At 42.7% G+C, this 17,102-nt stretch overlaps 1 protein-coding gene across 2 annotated transcripts in view; it reads right to left on the reverse strand.

Annotated features, from left to right (window-relative positions):
- Sec23b (SEC23 homolog B, COPII coat complex component) overlaps nucleotides 1-17,102 on the reverse strand; it is a 37,468-nt gene that overhangs the window by 2,101 nt on the left and 18,265 nt on the right. For both annotated transcript variants that reach the window (XM_021636812.2, XM_021636811.2), the window contains exons 12-19: nucleotides 16,622-16,711; nucleotides 15,627-15,733; nucleotides 12,373-12,526; nucleotides 9,946-10,023; nucleotides 5,095-5,256; nucleotides 3,787-3,873; nucleotides 3,218-3,373; nucleotides 2,692-2,757 (exon numbers count right to left, since the gene is read on the reverse strand). In XM_021636812.2, the coding sequence (XP_021492487.1) occupies nucleotides 2,692-2,757; nucleotides 3,218-3,373; nucleotides 3,787-3,873; nucleotides 5,095-5,256; nucleotides 9,946-10,023; nucleotides 12,373-12,526; nucleotides 15,627-15,733; nucleotides 16,622-16,711 (900 nt within the window). The remainder of the gene's footprint in view (nucleotides 1-2,691; nucleotides 2,758-3,217; nucleotides 3,374-3,786; nucleotides 3,874-5,094; nucleotides 5,257-9,945; nucleotides 10,024-12,372; nucleotides 12,527-15,626; nucleotides 15,734-16,621; nucleotides 16,712-17,102) is intronic.

The raw sequence follows: 17,102 nt of genomic DNA on the forward strand, positions 1-17,102 counted from the left end.
TATGGCATTTCATCCTTTGCCAGGGTCCCACAGACCCAAGTCAAATCATCCAGAACTCCTCTCCAGTTGTGAGACATCCATGGCCTGTCCTCCATCCCCTCATGGAGCACACCACTGCCAGCACCAAACCTATCTCTGAAATGCTCTGCTGACAGAAAGTTGTCACAGGCATGTGAATGAGTGACATCACCAACATATACTATTTGTAATATCAGAACATGTTATAACTTAATTAATGTTTTGAGGGAAAAGAGTAGATAGAAATTGTAGTTTATATCAAGATGCCAATTTATAAAGAAATATATTTATTTGTATCACCTAAAATGTAGCTTAAAATAGTGGTATGGGTAATTTAATTGTTTCTTTCCTAAAATCAGTAATCCTGAGGAAGAAAATATGATGATAGAGGTAGACAATTCCAAATGTCCACATAAATAAATAATGTCAGATAAAGTAGATGTCACTGAAGAGAAAACTATTAGAGACACAAAAGAACATGACTTATGATAAAAAGACTAACACACTAAGAAAACATAGTGATTCTAAATATGCACACACCAAACAGAGCTGCAAGGCACATGAGAAAGCAAGCAATGAAAGTGAAAAGAGTAATATATACACCGAGAGTTAGGGCTGGGAACCCAGTCATGAACTGGGAGAACACAAATAACTGGTAGGATACGTAAGAACTCAGTGATGCTGCCGACTGCAACAGAACTGCACGAGCACTGACATAACACTCCAGCGAATAGCTGCACAATACACCTTCCTTTCCAGAGACCATGGAGTGTAAACCAAGTCAGATCATGTCCTCAGATCATAAAACAAACTTCTACAAATTTAAAAGAACTGAAATCATACAAAGCATTTTCCAACTAAAACAGGATCTACAGAGAAACCAATAATAACAATAAGGAAAACTGCACAGCTGGAAAGTAAGCAACACACAGGAAAACATGGGAGACACAGCTACAGCGGGGCTGATGGGGAACAGAAGCGAGCACGGAGGAGAATGTCACCCTAACAGTTACTTATTTTACATGTATAGGTGCTTTACCTGCATGCACGTCTGTGTGCCACGTGCATGCAGGGCCCTTGGAGGCCACTGGATCCCATAGCACTGGAGCTAAGGATGGTTTTGACTCACACAGGGCCCTGGGAATCAAACTGGGATTTTCTTCAAGAGCAGTCAGTGCTTCACCACTGAGCCATCCCTGCAGGCCCACACTGTACCAACCATTTAAGCTCCATCACCAGGGTTAAAGAGATCTAAAGCAAACAGGAAGTAAGAGCAGAAGAGAAGTAGGTTAGGTGGAAAATAAAGGCAGGATGAAGAAAAGGCAATGAACGAAGCTCTAGTACTTCTGAAGATAAGTAAACATTCAAACACATAGCAGGACAAGGGAAGAAAATGAAATTTACTCCTATAAGGAATGAAGCTGGAATGTCACCACAGATTCTATGGACATCTAAAAAATAGTGTATGTGTGCCTCTGTGTGTGTGTGTGTGTGTGTATATGTGTGTGGCTGTGTATGTCTGATAGTTTAACAAAAATAAATGCTCAAAGCACACAGCTGCCAAATTACTCAATAGGGAAAAGATAATTTGAATGCCCCTGTAAATATTACAGAAAGTGAATTAGCAATCTAAAAGATAGCTCTATGCTCTAATGGCTTCCCTGGAAAATTCTAGCAAGTTTCTTAGGAGCACGTGGCTTTGTCCAAACATTAAGGATGGAGGCGGTGGTGGTGATTACAAAAGGCTTATGAGAGCTCATCGTAATAGATGGAAATGTGTGTATCACTGACAGTACCCTGGCTATAATGTTGAATTATTCTTTTCAGAATATAACAACTAGTTTAAAGATTAGCTTCAAAGGATCTCTCTGTATTACTATGACTTGATTTTTGTTTGAGACAGGGTTTCACTACATAGCCCTGGCTAGCCTGGAACTCAGAGACCCAACCAGCCTCTGCCAGCTGGGTGCTAGGATTAAAGGCATGTACCATCACGGTCAACTTTCTGTATTCTTTCTTTCTTTTTTAATCTTTTTAATTTTTTTTTTAAAGATTTTATTTATTTAGTGTGATTGCTCTATCTGCATGTACACCTGCATGCCAGAAGAGGGCATCAGATCCCAGTATAGATGGTTGTGAGCCACCATGTGGTTGCTGGGAACTGAACTCAGGACCTCTGGAAGAGCAGACAGTGCTCTTAACCTCTGAGCCATCTCTCTAGCCCTATATTATTTCTTATAACTGCAGACAAACTTACAGTTATCTCAAAAACCAATTAATTTTAAAACATTTTTATGGATCATTGAAAGAAAAAGAAATTCTGAGAATAATTAAGCAGAGGAGTCAGGCTGAAAGTGAACAGAGGACAGATGACAGGAGCAGGAGATGCTCTTCAGGCAACAGAGAACTGAGGCCATGTCCCATGTGCATGAGGAAAGCTGCACAGAGGCCACAGTGGTGCATTCTAGCCCCAGCACTACTGTGTGTAAGCTGTGTGTAGGAGACCCACACAGAGAGCACCCCACTCCCAACGGAAATATGTTACAGCAGCCACACCCCCAACAAAATTCCAAGTCATCCGGTCCCTAAATCAAAACAAGCTTAATTTATAGGCTCAAGCAAGCTTTACATAAAAAAGCTTGGCTTTCTCCCCAAATACCTGACAATTCTTACCTGTCCCCAAGCATACAGGTTATTGTGTGTCTGAGATGGGTTAACTTTAGACAACAGGAACCGAGCCTTTAAAAAAATATTTTAAAGATTAAAAATATTAGTGCACAAAAAAGTAAAGCTTTTACAACATTTCTTTGTTTAAATTAGATTTTTTATTTTTGTGTTTTAGAAATTTATTGCTTTTATCTTAAGCCCATTGGCTTGCCTACAAATGATCCAGACATATTGACAATCTTCTACTTTTATATTTAGTGCATTCATTCAACAAGACGTCACCACGAGGCATGGCATGGCACATGTAGGAAGCAGAGGTATGAGGATCGTGAGTTCGAGACCAACTTGCACTATATAAGTCTCAGGCCAGCCTGGAAATAGACAACCAAAGCAAAACAGAAATCACAGCTGAAAGATCACCTGTATGGAAATTTATGCCACCACATAAAACTGTAAGTAGCCTATTTACTAAAAGCCACAAAATAGATCATGAACAACAACAATCCACTAGAGCTGGGACAGGCTCACCCACCTGACTGCCACCATGCTCTGTGTTGATATAGCGTGGCATTGGGAAGCGGGCTTGAAGAATCTCTTGTGCGTCATCCAGTGGTGCCTGCAGAAGGTGCTTGAAGTTTTCATACTCAGGCATGTCCTGGTACCCAGCTTTCCGCCACTGGGCTATAGTCTACACACACAAAAAAAAAAACAACCAAGACTGCTGTTGAAGCACTCATAGCAGCCTTCGTTGATACTTATGACATTCTCCCACTAGCACGATCCAAAACAGGAGAAGGCACTGAGATGGTGAGTATTAACCATCAAACTGACACTCTAGCCCACCTGAAGACAGGTCCCGAGGACCAGGCCTGATGCCAGGACCCAGTGGTGGAGGAGGAAAGCAGACTGCTCAGGTTGTCCTCTGGCCACAATGGCCTTGGAATGTCTGTGCCCCATCACCCCGATGGTGGGGGAGAAATGGCTCCCCTAAGCTGCCCTCTGACCATAGGTTCACATGCGTGTATACACAATAAACTGAAGTAAATAACAGGAAACAAAACAAAATGGGAGTCAAGAGAGAAACTGGGAACATCACCTTACCTCCCCGAGATAAATGACGATTTGGAAGAACGTATCCATCAGCAGAATCCTGTCAGCTAGAATGCTGCTGCTGTCCAGGAGCACAGGCTATGGAAAAAGACAGCTGTCTTTCTTCTCTACACAGCTGGTACTCCAACCCCACGGACACATCCACAAAACAGCCAGGAAGATGTTTACAAACGGTTCCAGCACAGGAACACTGTTACTGTCTACTCCCTAAACCAGTAGCTGGTAGGTCTAAATCTCAATTTGGTAGAAGCAGGCCGCTGACGCTCCTTCATCAACTGAGGATAGACACTAATGCTATCTTGCAGTCTAGAAGCGAAAACATAATTCTGAACTTTCTCTGTTTTGTACTAGAACTACAATTCTCTTTATTTTTATAGGCTTCGAGTATATTTAACTTAGAATTTATTTTATCTTTTTTTTAGTTTAAAACCTTCATTGTCTTTATTCGCAAGCTGGGTAACACTCCATTCATGCATTCCTAAGGTATTCCGGCTTTGGTCCACGCACCTCATCCTTAGCCCCAGGTGGAGCCTGCTAGAGCCAGAGTGATCTGTGAGCTAGTCATTCACTCCACAAGCATCTTCTCACTTTTTCCTTTCTGTTATTGCCCTCCACTCCTGCACATGTCTTAGGATGGTTTTACTTTTGCTCACATATTGTTCAGTTAGGTTTTAAGGCTGTTTGTCTTTCTTCAGACTGCTTGTCACATGCATTCTTTACTAAAAAGTTTCTACGCTGGTTTTTTTTTTTTACCATGTAACATTTTTATATTTTACTGTTTTAGGTAAGTTATGTAACTATTTCTTAGAATACTTAACAATTTTCCTTCTATGAGTACTTAAAATTGCCATCTGATTCCTTTTTTTTTTTTCAGTGCCAAAACCAGGGCCTCATGCATTCAAGGGAAGCTTTCTACCAGCTCCGAATTCTCTCACAGTAGTTCATTTTCTCCTTCTTTCCATAAAACCTTTTTTGTATTCATAGTTATATTTCTCTCAGATACTTCACAAGGATTGGAATTACTGGGCAAGGTATATGAACTCATAACCTTGTGGTTTTTAAGTTGTTTTGTTTCTTTCAATGTATTCCTGCTTTCCATGAACCCACACAAACAGCTTTAGTATTATCTTTTAATTTTCCTATTTTTTAATACTCAGAAACAATATAAAGTTACTATAAACTCAAAGTTTGATTCATAATTCTGTTCTAAGATTATATTTGATCAAGGAAAAAACAAACCCCCAAGCCCCTCATGAGTAGGTCAGACATTCTTAGAAAAGCATGTACATTCAGCCTTACCTCTGGCGGTCCATGGAAGGAGTAAGAATAGAGAATGGGCTGGATCATGATGAGAGACTGGGTCAGATCCTGACGGGCAAAATGGTGTCTATAATAGGATGACTCATCAGGACTATTGTTAAACACTTGAAGAAATGGAGATCTTCTCAGATGGAACATGAACTGCATTTACAAAAGAAAAAGACAAATGACTACATCTATGATGCTGGACACTCACAGCCCATCTGCTCCGGGTCTCTAGAACATGAACCTGGACTCTGAAAAAAAAAAATTTGTGGGTTCACAGAGACACAAGGAAGTTGTGGCAGAGCTAGCAGAGGAGGGAAATGGGAAATGACTTTTACTGCATATATAATTCAAGGTGGGTTTTGCCAGTCTTGTGACAGAATGGTCTTGTGTGCTGGCCTCAAACTTGAGCTCCTCCTGCCTCAGCCCTCCAAGTGCTGGAATTACAAATGTGTGTCACCACATTTGGCTCAATAAGATAAAAGTCAGAGATCTGGTGCACAAGAGTGTGACTGTACTTAATGCTGTGGTAGTACACGTTTATGCATATACATGCACATACACACACTTACACATTATACAACTATACATTTCAAGGGGCTAAGATGATACATTTGAGGCTAGAGAGTTGCTGCTCCTGCAAAAGATCTGAATTCACCTCCCAACACCCAAGTCAGGTACCCATCATTTCAGCTCTGGGGATCCCTTACCCTCCTGCAGGCACTGCACTCTCATGCATATAACCACACATACACCTCCACAGACAAAAATTTTTAAAAAGTAATTTTTTGCCTGCATGTGGTGTATATCTATCTATCTATCTATCTATCTATCTATCTATCTATCTATCTATACCCATGTGTGTGGCCAAGCAATTGTGTATGTGCACCTGTGTGTCCAGATGTGGAGAGCCCACGCTGATGTCCTGTGTCTTTCTCTCCCACCCTCCACTTTCACTTATTGGGGCAGATTCTCTCATTTGAACCAGGAACCTGCCAACTGGCTACCCTCGTTAGGCAATTTGCCATGGAGACAGTGTCTCTGACTCCCAATCACTGAGATTAGGGATAGCTATCACATCTACCCAGCTTTTACCTACACACCGGGGATCCTAAGGCCCCAAGATGATAAAGTTTGTCTTTTCTTAACCACAATTTTAAAAATGTCTTATGATTAATGTTTTTAGTGTCATTTTTATGTGTTTTTGTGGGGGTTGTTGCTGTTTTGGGTTTTTTGTTTGCTTTTTTGAGATAACATCTTATATCCTGAGCTAATCTTGAACTCATAATCCTCCTGTCTCCACTTCCCAAGTGCTAGGATTTCAGGTGTGTGCCATTATGCCCAGGTAGGACTTTTTTTAAGAACTTGGTCTTTGACGTGTGTGTGTGTTAATTTTACATGTATGGGTGTTCTGCCTTCATTTATGCCTACGTACTATGTGCATGCAGTCCCCAAAGAGGCCAGAGGAGCCTAATCTCCTAGAACCAGAGTTACGGACGGTTGTTAGTTGCCCTGTGAGTGCTGGAAATTGAACCTGTTTCCTCTGGAATAGCAGTCAGCCCTCTTAATGCTCAGGCATCTCTCCTTAAAAAAAAAAAAAAAAAAAAAAAAAAAAAAAAAATGTATTTTCTATATAAATAAATAAAATATATAAATATTTATATATAAATAAAAAATAAATCTTGTTTTCACTGAGGGGATCAGGGCATGTGAGTACAGGTGCCCACACAGCCAGGGGATCAGATCTGAAGCTGGAGTTTTCTGGAATTGTGAGCCACCTGATGTAGTACTGGGAATCGAGCTCAGATCCTGGGAAAACAGCCCTCGCACTAACAACTGAGGCATCTCTCTAGCCCTTCCAGATAAGATTTTTCAAGACAGGGTTTCTTTGTATAGCCCTGCTGCCCTAGAACTTGCTCTGTAGACCAGGCTGGCTTCAAGCTGACAGAGATCCACCTGCCTCTACTTCCCAAGTGATGAGATCAAAGGCATGTGTCACCACTGTCTCCTGGCCCAGACAAGATTTTTTGTTTGTTTGTTTGTTTGTTTGTTTTTATGTATGTGAATGCTCTGTTTTCACAGCACACCCGAAGAGGGCGCCAGATCTCATTATAGATGGTTGTGAGCCACCATGTGGTTGCTAGGAATTGAACTCAGGATCTCTGGAAGAGCAGTCAATGCTCTTGACCGCTGAGCCATCTCTCTAGTCCCCAGATAAGATTTTTAAGATTTATTTATTATGTATACAATGACCTGTCCGCATGTACACCTGCACGCCAGAGAGGGCACCAGATCTCACTATAGATGGTTGTGAGCCACATGTGGTTGCTGGGAATTGAACTTAGGACCTCTGGAAGAGCAGCCAGTGCTCTTAGCCTCTGAGTCATTTCTCCTTAAGATTTATTTTATGTGTGTGTGCCTGTGTGTTTGAGTGTCCCATGTGGGCACACAGGAAGGCCACAATAAGATGTTGAGTCCTTGGAGCTAGAGCCATAAGTGGTAAGCCACATGATGTAGGTGCTGGGAACCCAATTTAGGCCCTTGAAAGCGCAGCCACCACTCTCATGTCTGAGCCATTTGTCAGCCCTGAGCTAAAAGTCCTTTGTTTTGGTTCATTTTTTAAAGAGCTTCCCCAGGAAGGAGCACAGTCTGGAGACAACAGCTGCAAAGGCTTTCATGTCTTCATCTACAGAGCACTCTAGGGTAGCAGTCAGGAGCCAGAGAGCCTGGATCAGAGTCCTGCTCAGCCAGTCAGCACTGGAGGTTGACTGTGGGGAAGCTGCATACTCCTTGGTGCCTCAGTTTCCTTACCTGTAAACTAGAGGTTGGTTTATTGTCAAGTGTTTATTCTGCAAACAAGAGTGCCTGTCATGGTTACTAAGAACCTTGATTTAATATTTGGAACCTCAGGATGCTTCCACTTCTCAAGGCGCAATTCATTTTCTAGAGACTTTCTAGAGTTAGCCAAGTTGGCCTACTCTGCCATCAGGGTCACCACTGTCCTCCTCTCCCCTATTCTAGCCCTCATTCCACCCTGCAAGCTGTGTTCTGAGTTCTCTCTCTCTCCCTCCCTCCCTCCTTTCCTCCCTCCCTTCTTTCCTCCCTCTCCCTTGCTCTCTCTCTCTCTCATACATACACACAAACACACATACACCACCTGCCATTCCTGTTCCTTCAGTCTCCTTCTTCCTTGGTCTTTTGACTTTTAGAGTGCATCATCAGACCCCACAGCTTCATCCTCTCCCCGACCACAGTGGGCCTCTTGTACACACTGCCCCTGGCTGATTTCTTTGGGAACGTATGTTCTTTCTCTTGAGTGTGGCCCTGGAGAGTACAGGACTTCTCCAGTCCAGTGCCCCTGGGGGGGGGGGGGGGGTGGAGGCTCTAGTGGAACCCAGTGGATGCAGGTGGAAGGCACACCCAGAGGAGCCTCAGCTCTGTCTGCTTCTCACTCTGGCTTCTGAAGGAAAGCAGTCCTCTGAAGGAAGGGGTTTCATAGCTTTCAAGAGATTGCAAATCACTGCTCCAGACCAACTCTTTCCTTCTAAAGACAAGGGAACAAAGACCCACAGAGGCCTCAGACCTCACCTGCGATCTGCAGCAGCAGGGCCAGTGCTGGCACCCCACCATGGCTGGCCAGCCCAGGGCGCTTTCACTCTACTACATAGCATCAAGTGCTCAGATGCAGGCCCCAAGAAGTCCCAGGACCCCAGATATGGGCTATGACGCACATAGCCCTATCCAAGTGCCAGACACTTGACTGGCTTCAGCAGAGGTTCAGAAGAGAGGAGATAGCCTATACCTCTATTCAGTCTTAAACCATAAGCCTTCCTTGTCTCCCAAGCACAAAAAGTTCAGTTCTAAGCATCCTTTCTTCTATAGTTATCATTAAGAACATATTTCCTGTTTTCTCCTTCTTCCAATGTCTATCCTGTTTGCCTTTCTGAGTGAGGATTGATCCTCTTACTCAGGGTCCTCCTTCTTGCTTAGCTTCTTTAGGTGTACAGATTTTAGTATGTTTATCCTATATTATATTTCTAATATCCACTTATAAGTGAGTATATACCATGTGTGTCTTTCTGCTTCTAGGATACCTCCCTCAGGCTGATCTTTTCTAGTTCCCACCATTTGCCTGCAAATTTCATGATTTCCTTGTTTTTAATTCCTGAGTAGTATACCATTGTGTAAATGTACCACAATTTCTGTATCCATTCCTCAGTTGAGGGACATCTACAGGAGCCTACCACAGAGGGCCTCTGAAAGACTCTACCCAGCAGTGTATCAAAGCAGATACTGAGGCTCATAAACAAACTTTGGGGAGAGTGCAGGGAATCTTATGAAAGAAGGGGGAGATAGTAAGACCTGGAGAGGACAGGTGCTCCACAAGGAGAGCAACAGAAACAAAAAAATCTGGGCACAGGGGTCTTTTCTGAGACTGATACTCCAACCAAGGACCATTCATGGAAATAACCTGGAACCCCTGCTCATATGTAGCCCATGGCAGCTCAATCTCCAAAAGGGTTCCCTAGTAATAGGAACAGGGACTATCTGTGACATGAACTCAGTGGCTGGCTCTTTAATCACCGCCCCCCTGAAGGGGGAGCAGCCTTGCCAGGCCACATAGGAAGACAATACAAGTCCTGATGAGATCTGATAGGCTAGGGTCAGATGGAAGTGGAGAAGGACCTCTCCCATCAGAGGACTTGGAGAAGGGCATGGGAGGAGAAAAGGGAAGGAAGGTAGGATTGGGAGGAATGAGGCAGGGGGCTATAGCTCAGATATAAAGTGAATAAACTGTAATTAATATAAAAAATGTTAAAATAAAAAAAAGAATATATTTCTTACCTGAGGATACAGAGAAAAGGAGTCTGACAATCTGAAAGATGTGGGGTCTTCTTTGTTATACTGCCCAAACTTCTGACACTATTGGAAGAAAACAGGAAGAGAAAGAGTCTAAATTAGTGTCACCTAGAAAAGTCCCAGACCGGGCTGGAGATATGGCTCAGAGGTTAAGAGCACTGGCTGCTCTTCCACAGAACTCAGGTTCAATTCCCAGCCTCACAGGTCAGCTCACAACTGTCTGTGACTCCAGATCCAGAAGATCTAACACCATCACACAGACATACATGCAAGCAAGCCACAGATGCACATAAAATAAATAATATCCTTAAAAAAAAAGAAAAGAAAAAAAGAAAAGAAAAAGAAAATCCCCAGACCGAAGAGCTACATGGTGTGCTGCTTCTCATGAATTCTAGAGCGGCGTATCTCAGGCATGAAGGGTAGACAAATCACCAGATCTTGTCAAAACACAGAGCTAGCATTCTTAAGGCCCTGGATTTATCTTCAGAATTTGAAGGGGAAGAGGTTCTCTGGAGAAGAGTGGGAGATTCTAATTCTCAAAACAACCCTGGGACCACAGATGTGTTCAGTGAGCTGAGACACCTCTTATATGAAAACCCTGTGCGACAGTGAAAACCAGCTATTAGCCAGAACGTATTTCTGCGTTAGTAAGTTAGTTATGCTTTTTGAAACAGAGCCATCCTAGCTCAGGTGGAAGGTGATTATCCTGCCTTCTGAGTACTGACAGTACAGTCATGTACCACCATGGCCAGCCTTGCCTTTATTCTGATCAAACACTCCTTCCAGCCATTAGAGACCTAGGCTGTGGAGTGTTCAGAAAACCCTATTCCTAATAATTAGCTTTCTCCTGTGAATGCTGCTGTGCTTTCACAGTCCTCATGTTCTTGAGCTACTAGCAGGACAAGCCATTTGTCTTTCCAACCTTCCTTCCTTCAGCTAGCAAGATGGCTCAGCAGGGAAAGGCACCTGCCAGCAAATCTGCCAACGTGGGATCCACATGGCAGAAGGTGAGAACCAACTCCCATAAGTCACCCTCTGACCTCCACTTGCATATGGCATGTACATACACACATATACACACACAGAGAAACGTAATTTTTAAAAAAAACTTTCTCCTTCAGGTGCTAGAATAGCCGCTTTACTCTTTTTCATCCTCCTTCCCATCAGCCCTGGGTTCAAGTTTCCCCATCTTCCTCTGGACTGCCCACAGGTTAGTTCTCATCCTCTGTCCCATCCTCACTGCTTCCTCTACAAATGAACCCAAGAAGCACACCAACATCATTCAATTCCCCACCTCTGTGTTGCCCAAGCTCCACCTAGGACTTCCACCAACTCCATAATCACTCTGCTGGACTAAGTCCTCTTGTTCATAGTCAAGCTATCAAAGAAACATTACTACATGTCAAAGGTGGAGAATGAGGGGGGCTAGAAAGATAGCTCCATAAAAGCCCTGATACCCACCTTACCTCTGCCTCCTCAGGGCTGCACCACCACACCCAGCTCTCTTCACTTCCTGATAGTCAACCCTTCTTTAGCTGATAGCCTGTGTTTCCTGGAACACAGGGCTTTACATATGCTTGCCAGCTCCCTACCCCTGATCTCTACCCCCGACCCTAAAGACTTTCAATACAATATTCTTTCTTTTACATTATTACTTGTGTTTACTGAGGTTATTAATTGCTCTGTTTTTCAGACAGGGTCTCAACAAGGTACATGTAACTCATGCTGGCCTCGAGCCTGTCTCCTGCCTCCACTTCTCCAGTGCAGGGATTATAGCCTACATCACACCTGGCTTCTTCTGCCTGTTCTCTCTCCTAACCAGATCTGGAGAAATACGTAAAGTATTTTCCTGAACTCACTGTTTTCCTTTTTTCTTTTCTTTCTTTATTCCTTTTTTTTGTTTGTTTGTTTATTTCATTTTGTTTTTTGAGACAGGGTTTCTTTGTGTAGCCTTGGCTGTCCTGGACTTGATTTGTAGACCAGGCTGGCCTCGAACTCACAAAGATCTACCTGCCTCTGCCTCCCAACTGCTGATATTAAGAATTCGTTGTTGGCCTAAAGTGAGCAAATATTAAATTCTTGCCGATTGACTATAGAGAATAATAGGCTTTGGGGCTAGAAAGAGGTCTCAGTGGTTACAAGCATTTGCAGATTATGATTTCAGTTCCCAACACCAACACAGCTGTTCACAACCTCCCAGAACTTCAGTTCCAAGGGGACCCAATCCCTTCTTCTTACCTCCACAGGTTCCTACACATACCTGGTGCACACACATACACTCCATCATGAACACATACAAATAAACAAATATTTTTAAAACTTAAAAAAAATAATAGAATTAGGTGGGAATTTTCTTTTCTCAAAGGTAGAAGAGACACATAGACTAACCTCAATGCCCTTTTCCCATCTTACCAGTCGGATGAGTTGTCGATCCAGCCACCGGAGCACATCTGGCCCCTCCTCTGACTCTGCGCGGAACACTCCAAGCCGTGCCATCAAGACTGCTGCAGCCTCCTGGTCAAATGATGCTTCTATGTGCCTCAGCTGACTCTGTGCATCTGCCCAACTGACAGTTCCACAGTGAGTACCACATCTCTGACCGGGAACTACCAGAGGCTAGATCTCCCCTCAGTAAGCCCAGATCCCATTCCTCTGTCCAAGACAAGGCTGCACTGTGTTTTCACTAAGCCAGTTTGACAGTCATTTTAGTCAGGCTCAGGTACTGTCTGAAGGCTAAAAGCACAAAAGAAAAGCTTTCCCATAATCCACCAGACAGGTCACAAAGGGTCCATCTTAATCTAGAATTTTCCTCTAGGCCAATCCTTAAAAAAATCTGAGTATTGGGTGGTAGTGGCAGAGGCCTTTATTCCCAGGAGTTGGGAGGCAGAGGCAGGTGGAGCTGAGTTCAAGGCCAGCCTAATCTACAGAATGAGTTTCAGAATAGCCAGTGCTACACAGAAAAACCCTGTATCAAAAAACAAAAACAAAAATTAAAAATCTAAGTGTTTACAAAATGACTTCCCAGGGTCACCTCCAGGGAAAAGTTAATTAAGAACATGTATAAGAGTTTTTCAGGTGACTAAGATAAAAGACCACCAGGAACAGAAAAGCACAGCCAAAATTACATAAATAATCTCCGCAAATCAATAAAAAGTGATACGTCTCAAACATCTGAGCACTGAGGCCATGCTTGTAAACTTAGCACTTCAGAGGTGGAGGCAGAAAGATAAGGAGCTCAGGTTACACTCTACTTCATAGTGAGTCCATAGCCAGCCTAACAAGAAAGGAGGTAGGGGGAGGGAGATTGAAAGAGGGAAGGAAGGAAGGAAGGAAGGAACAAAGGAACGGAGAAAAGAAGGAAGGAAAAAAGAAAGGAGGGAGAAGAAAAGGTTTTCTAAAACATGGCCAAAGGCTTGGAGACAGCCAGCTTTGTCCACCTGACCCAACCTAGAGGCAGCCGGGAAGTCTCCCTCAGGGATTGCCTAGATCAGGCTGGCCCACAGGCACACCTAGAAGGGATTGCCTAGATCAGGCTGGCCCACAGGCACACCGAGAAGGAATATTTTTTCCTTTTCCTCTCTTTTTTAAATGTATTTTTTAATGTTCATGTGTAAGAAAGTAAGAAAAGGGAATTGGGTCTCTGAAACTAGAGGTACAGGCAGTTGTGAACCATGCAGCATGGGTGCTGGGAACCCACCTACAGCCCTCTGTAAGAGCAAGTGGCCTTAACTACTGAGCTATTGCTCTAACCCCCGCTTTCTCGTTCAGTGCGGTGGGAAGATGCAGCCCACTATGGGTGGTATCATTCCCTGGGTTTGGGTCCCAGGCTGTAGAGAGGAAGACACGAGCTGAGTAGTAGGCATGCATTTATAGCAGTAGGCAGCCGTGGATTGGCTGCAGACGTAATGAGCTCCCTCCAGCTTCCGCTACCATGACCTCCCCCGTATGATGAACTATAATCTGGACTTGTAAGCTAAAATCAACCTGTTCTCTCCTACATTGCTTTTTGTCAGGGTACTTTTTCACAAGAAATTAATCAGAACAGGCTCTGTCACAGAAAAGACAGCATGAAGTACTCGACTCATTGACAAATGGGGAAATATAAATGAGATATTACTATTTGCATTGAAATATTCATATCATCCACTATTAATGAGGTAGCAGAGTGCTCTCCTTACCATAACTGAAGAGAGAACAAATCAACTTTTTAGGATAGTAGTTTGGCATTATCTGAAATTTCACCTCTATGAAATGACGAACAGGAAATATACTTGGAGCTGAGACTATAGCTCAGCTCTGTAAAGTGACAGAGCATGAGAGAGAGGCCCTGGGTTCAATCCCCAATAATGTGGAGAACATCACAAAAAAAAAAAAAAAAGAAAAGAAAAGAAAGAAAGAAAGAAAGAAAGAAAGAAAGAAAGAAAGAAAGAAAGAAAGGGGGGAAGAAAAGAAAATACTTGCATGTGTGAATACCTAAAAATAAAGCACAAAAGCCACATTGCTAGAACAGCATGTGAAGTCCCGTTAACAAAGGCGGTAAATGATGCACTAGTGTGAGCCCTAAGATAAGTGAGGAGACATGCAAACCAGAGAGACACACAAACACAGATATACGGACACAGACAGAAGAAATACGCTGCCATACATATATGGTATATTGGAGCACAGAATTGGGGGTGTGCAGTTAAATTTACAGAGATTTAACTCCGGGAAGTTAAATAAAAACACCCATAAGTAAATAGTTATTTCTCACTAACTACCAGGGACTGATTCCAGGACCCACGCACTCAGATCTCAAAATTCATGGATGCTCAAGTCACTGATATGAAATGGAATAGCACCACTGGACATGGTAGTGCATGTATTTAATCCCTTCACTTGGGTGGCAGAGACAGGCAGTTCTCTGCAATTTCGAGGCCAGCCTGGTCTGCAAAGTAAGTTCCAGGCTAGCCAGGGCTACATAATGATATCTTATCTCAAAAATTAAGTAAACAAATATAAATAAAATGGCATGATATTTGTAAACATCTAAATACATTCTCATACATACATTTACTCATCTCTACATTACCATTGACAATGTAAATGCTATACAAATACCTGTTGTATTGTTTATAGAATAATACTTTTTTTTAAGTCTGAAGTTGTTCAATACATATGTAATGCTAAAAAATATTTTCCATTCCAAGTTGGCTAAATTTATGGTTATGAAGCAGATGGGTACAGAGGGCCAACTGCACTTATGTTCCGTTTACATCTTTAACAAGAAGCATGATTTACTTACCTAACAAAATAATGAAAAAAATATATTTTGAGGTTTTTTTGTTCGTTTTGAGACAGGGTTTCTCTGTGTAGCATTGGCTGCCCTGGATTTGCTGTCCTCAAACTCACAGAGATCCAGCTGCCTTTGAATCCCCAAATGCTAAAAAATAATTTCCACACCTCACTAAAAAATAATTTTTGATAAACTATATTCCTACTGAAAGCTGGTTCATCTAGGTAAGTGTGTAAAGGCTCAGTTGGGTTAGCGAAAAATGACTGATCAGTGAGTCAGCGAGGAACTGGGAGAACCATCTAAGAGGAGCAGAAAGATACACTCAAAGAAATTAAAACTCTCACAAGAAAATCATCAGCCTCAGCTCAAGAGGAAGTAAACAAGATCTCACTTTCGGGCAATGGTAGTCACTCGGATGCGCTTCTGAGTGCTGGAATGCTGGTACTGGGTGACGAACTGGATGGCACCTCTGCCTCCCTGAGGAATTGGGGCATTGTGCTGCAGGGTGAGAGGCCACACGAATGATTACTGTCATAGGCAAGATTTAAACCCAGCCCTTCCAAAGCACTAAGGTAAGGTCCTTGGTACACTCCAGCGGCATGTTCTATGGTATTACTGTATATAGCTCTTATCTGAATGGCAGAGGAGAGGGGCAGAAGAAAGAACATTAGCACGCTCAAATGAACTGGGGCTGGGCAGGTAGCTCAGTGGTAGATCATGTGTATACAATATATGAGGCCTTCGGTTCAGTCTCCAGGATCAGAAGGAATAAAAGTGAACTCCACATGATACTAGTGCTGATATTTAAGGATGAAAGCCACTGATGCCTGTAAGTTGCTCTGACACACATCAAAAATAAGCCAGGAGTGGTGACGCACACCTGTACCCCCAGCACTTTCAATCTGGAAGCAGAAGGATGAGAAGTTGAAAGCCACACTGGTCTACAAGACACCTGGCTTCTTTGCCCCTCTACCCACAAGAGCATCAAAAGTCAAATGGAGCAACAGATATTTAACAATGCAACTGTAGTAAAACGTTCACTACAGAATCTAGATGGTGGTTTTACAGGTGATGAGTGTACAAGTCCTTTCAATTATTCTGTATGTTTGTAATTTTTCATAACAATATTGGGGAAAAACTCACACTCAAAAACTTATGAGTTATGATGGCTTAGAAAAACTAGTACTCATCTCAGGACCTTGCCAACTCAACAATTAGGGGACGAAGTGGTCTGCTGTTTAATTCTAACTACACGTTGGAGGGAATTTAAAAAGAGCACACCAGATTAGCCCAATGGCTGATATGATACCAAAGTAGTACTAGGGTGGGAGAGAGTACTCCTAATTAATCAGAAGACATTATAACATGAAAAATATTGCTACCCACTTGATTGACAACTTCAAAGTAGATGCCAAGAGTAGACGAGGGATCCAAGCCACAGATTTTCCACTGACTTGTGCCACCAACACCAAGTTCCTAGAGATGAGAAGGGGAATTTCAAAAAGGCACATTCAAAAATTAACCTCAAGGGAAGCTACAAATGAAAATCACTAAATGATCAGGGTAGGTCATTTACTTCAAGCTAAAACTTTAAATTTGAGTCGAAACATGGAGAAAATGTATAATTAGAGACCACAAGGAGTCTTGTTTTATTCTGTTTTGTTTCTCTTTGTATCAAGAGCCCTGGCTGTCCTGGACTCATTTTGTAGACCAGGCTGGCCTGGAACTCACAGAAATCCGCCTGTCTCTGTCTTCTGAGTGCTGGGATTAAAGGCGTGCACCACTGCACCCAGCCAGGAGTCTTAATATTTACATTTATAGTACTTTTAAACTAAGCTTTTTATACTGGCACTCTAAATCACTTTAA

The sequence above is a fragment of the Meriones unguiculatus genome, chromosome 4 (assembly GCF_030254825.1).
Source record: "Meriones unguiculatus strain TT.TT164.6M chromosome 4, Bangor_MerUng_6.1, whole genome shotgun sequence".
Classification (NCBI taxonomy): domain Eukaryota; kingdom Metazoa; phylum Chordata; class Mammalia; order Rodentia; family Muridae; genus Meriones; species Meriones unguiculatus.